The sequence below is a fragment of the Cyprinodon variegatus genome, unplaced genomic scaffold (assembly GCF_000732505.1).
Source record: "Cyprinodon variegatus isolate N-32 unplaced genomic scaffold, C_variegatus-1.0 Scaffold456, whole genome shotgun sequence".
Classification (NCBI taxonomy): Eukaryota; Metazoa; Chordata; class Actinopteri; order Cyprinodontiformes; family Cyprinodontidae; genus Cyprinodon; species Cyprinodon variegatus.
The window spans coordinates 35,516-38,152 of NW_015150909.1; the positions used below are offsets into that span (position 1 = coordinate 35,516).

Sequence of the window (2,637 nt, forward strand, 5' to 3'; positions counted from 1 at the left end):
AAACCTTTTACCAAGTCTCAGTGGTGTTCTGCATGTGGGTTTATCTCTAAACCGATCATGACACTTTTCCTGTAGTTTTTCACCAGGTTTGCACACACTGCAGGAGGGATTTTGGCCCACTCCTCCACACAGATCTTCTCTGGATCAGTCAGGTTTCTGGGTTGTCACTGAGAAACACAGAGTTTGAGCTCCCTCCAAAGATTCTCTATTGGGTTTAAGATTTGGTGACTGGCCAGGCCACGCTCTTTGGTCTTTGGTCTTACTGCTTCCATGTGGACAGGTGTCTTTATGCACCTAATGACCTAACTGGTGCATCTAATTTAGACTGTCAGGTATTTGCAGCTTTATCATACAGTTAAAAAAACATATATTGTGATTTCTGGATTTTTTTTTTTTTTTTTAAGATATGTCTCATAGTGGACAATTTCAGACCCCTCTATGATTTCTAAGTGGGAGAACTTGCAAAATAGCTGGGTGTTCAAATACTTATTTCCTCTTTGTACATTTATGGCTTACATGATGGAATATGAGTCCCTCGTTGGCAGGTTTTGTGGTCGTCCAGTTATCCAGTATCTGTTTTACTGAGTTGTGAAAGAAAGTTGAAATGAAGAGTTTCGGTATCTGCATCACTCTGCCTTTAAGCTCATCAAATTCTGAGTCACTGTCTTCAAAAGTATAAGATGTTTGCGATGAGTCAGAAATTTCCTGCAAGCTTTGCACAAACTCTGAAGAGTCCGAGTCCCAATCGGAGTCGAAACCAGAGATGTTCACCAGGTCAGAGGTCGTATCAAAAATGTGTGAATCTAATCCAAATTGATCAGCAGCAGATGAGTCTGACTCATTCTCATGAGTGAAAACAGATTCCCAGTCTGAGCCCTCTCTGTCATCAGAGCTGGACGAGTCGTCCGAATGCTCAGACATGCAGGAGTCCAGCAGGCAGCAGGAGTCAGTGAACTGAGGAGGAGGAGGGATGATCTCAGCGGATAAAGTCGCCTTCAACCAGTCGATCTCCTGCACCCACAAACCTTGGATAACTGGAGGTTCATCCCCCTCCATCTTCTTCCGCCATCGAGATTTCCTGCGCTGTTTCCTGGGGAGGGATTGGTGAAATTCTTCATTCAAATCCTTATCATCAGAGTCGCATATTACGTCAGCATCCTCACTGGGAGATCTGGAGAGAAGCAGGAATTTCCAAGAGTAAATCAAATTCAAAACCTGGATCGATTTTTGTTCTTAATTAAAAATTCTAGCGCATTCTCCTCTGCATTCAGATTCTACTCTGTGGCACATTTTCAATTTACTTAATGTTTCACTAGTTTGAGTATTTTTCATTCCCATTCTCTCTATCAGTCCCTTTTCTCCTCAGTCTATTTGCACAACCTACAAGTTTTTCATATTAAACGCTTAACATCATCCAACTCTCAGAAAAATGTCAAGGTGTGCTTATAAGTTGATTTTACGGAAACCTTTGGATACATTAGATGCTATATCTGTCTTTTTATTTCTTATCTCATCTTCCAGTTTGTAAACCCTTTATTTCAACAATCTACCTCTAAATATCATTTTCACCGCCAAAAGAAGTTGCTCATCTTAGTCCTAGATCAGAAACGTAGGAACTTGAGGCTTGGCTGTATGAACTATAAATGGTTTCGCTCTGCAGAAGCATTAAGAAAATCAAAGAAAAGTTATTATTCATTACTCCACAGATTATTGTCTCCATTATCTGGAGTCTAATGCTTTAAACAAATGCATCTGAGCAGCAACATGTTCTTTCTTTATAGAGTGTCAGAGACGTGTATTATTTGCCACAGAATCCACCAACCCCACTCTGTGATTTTATGACCGAACTCTTAATTACTGTGTTTTGAATTGCCTCCACTATCTATGAAACTAGTTGGCTCAGAGATGAACTAACATCACAACTAGTCCTTAAACCTGAGGTGACGACCTATCAAGGCACCATGCCGCATTTCACTGAGTTCTAAAGAGTCTAACATTTTAGGTTTGCTGATGTGCAAATAATTTTGGCAACATAGATGTTGTGGAGCAAAGCACAGAATTTACTTTCATAGCTGGTATGACCAGAAGTGTCAAGTAACAAAGTACAAATACCTCTTTACCTTACTTAAAGGTATAGTGGAGGATGTTCATTTTCCGGGTAGATCTTTAAAATAAGTGGTTCTCCTAATTGTCAATCATTCAGGTGATATGTTTACGTAAGGCCATCCTACATGCTTATCCCCATTTTCACTTACCGAAGGTGAGTCTGAGATAGTGGAAAAATTGCAAATCTTCTTTTGGAAAGTAAGCGTGTCCGAGCAATGCAAACAGCAACTTTTAAATAGTTGAAATGGGCTCGTGCACGCTCTCACATGGGTTTAATAGCCGTTCTCTCTCGGGAGCGGGTGCAGAGTTGTGCATGTGCAATTTCTTTTTTTTAAGTGGAGAGGGCATCTTAAAAAATTTGCGAAAGTCCTCCACTACACCTTCAGGTAGAAATTTTGTGTATCTTTACTTTAGTGAATTACTTATTTTTTAGACAAATTTTTACTTACTTTATATGTTGTAGTTATTTTTACTTTCTACTCCTTACATTTAAAGCTACAGTGTGTAATTTTCAGCGACATCTAACGTCCA

General features: G+C 39.7%; 1 protein-coding gene across 5 annotated transcripts in view; it reads right to left on the minus strand.

The window, feature by feature from the left end:
* LOC107093973 (mitogen-activated protein kinase kinase kinase 14-like) overlaps window positions 1–2,637 on the minus strand; it is a 17,219-nt gene that overhangs the window by 10,702 nt on the left and 3,880 nt on the right. For 4 of the 5 annotated variants that reach the window (XM_015389354.1, XM_015389357.1, XM_015389356.1 and 1 more), the window contains exon 4: window positions 517–1,171. In XM_015389354.1, the coding sequence (XP_015244840.1) occupies window positions 517–1,171 (655 nt within the window). The remainder of the gene's footprint in view (window positions 1–516; window positions 1,172–2,637) is intronic. The other variant, XM_015389355.1, reaches the window with a different exon arrangement.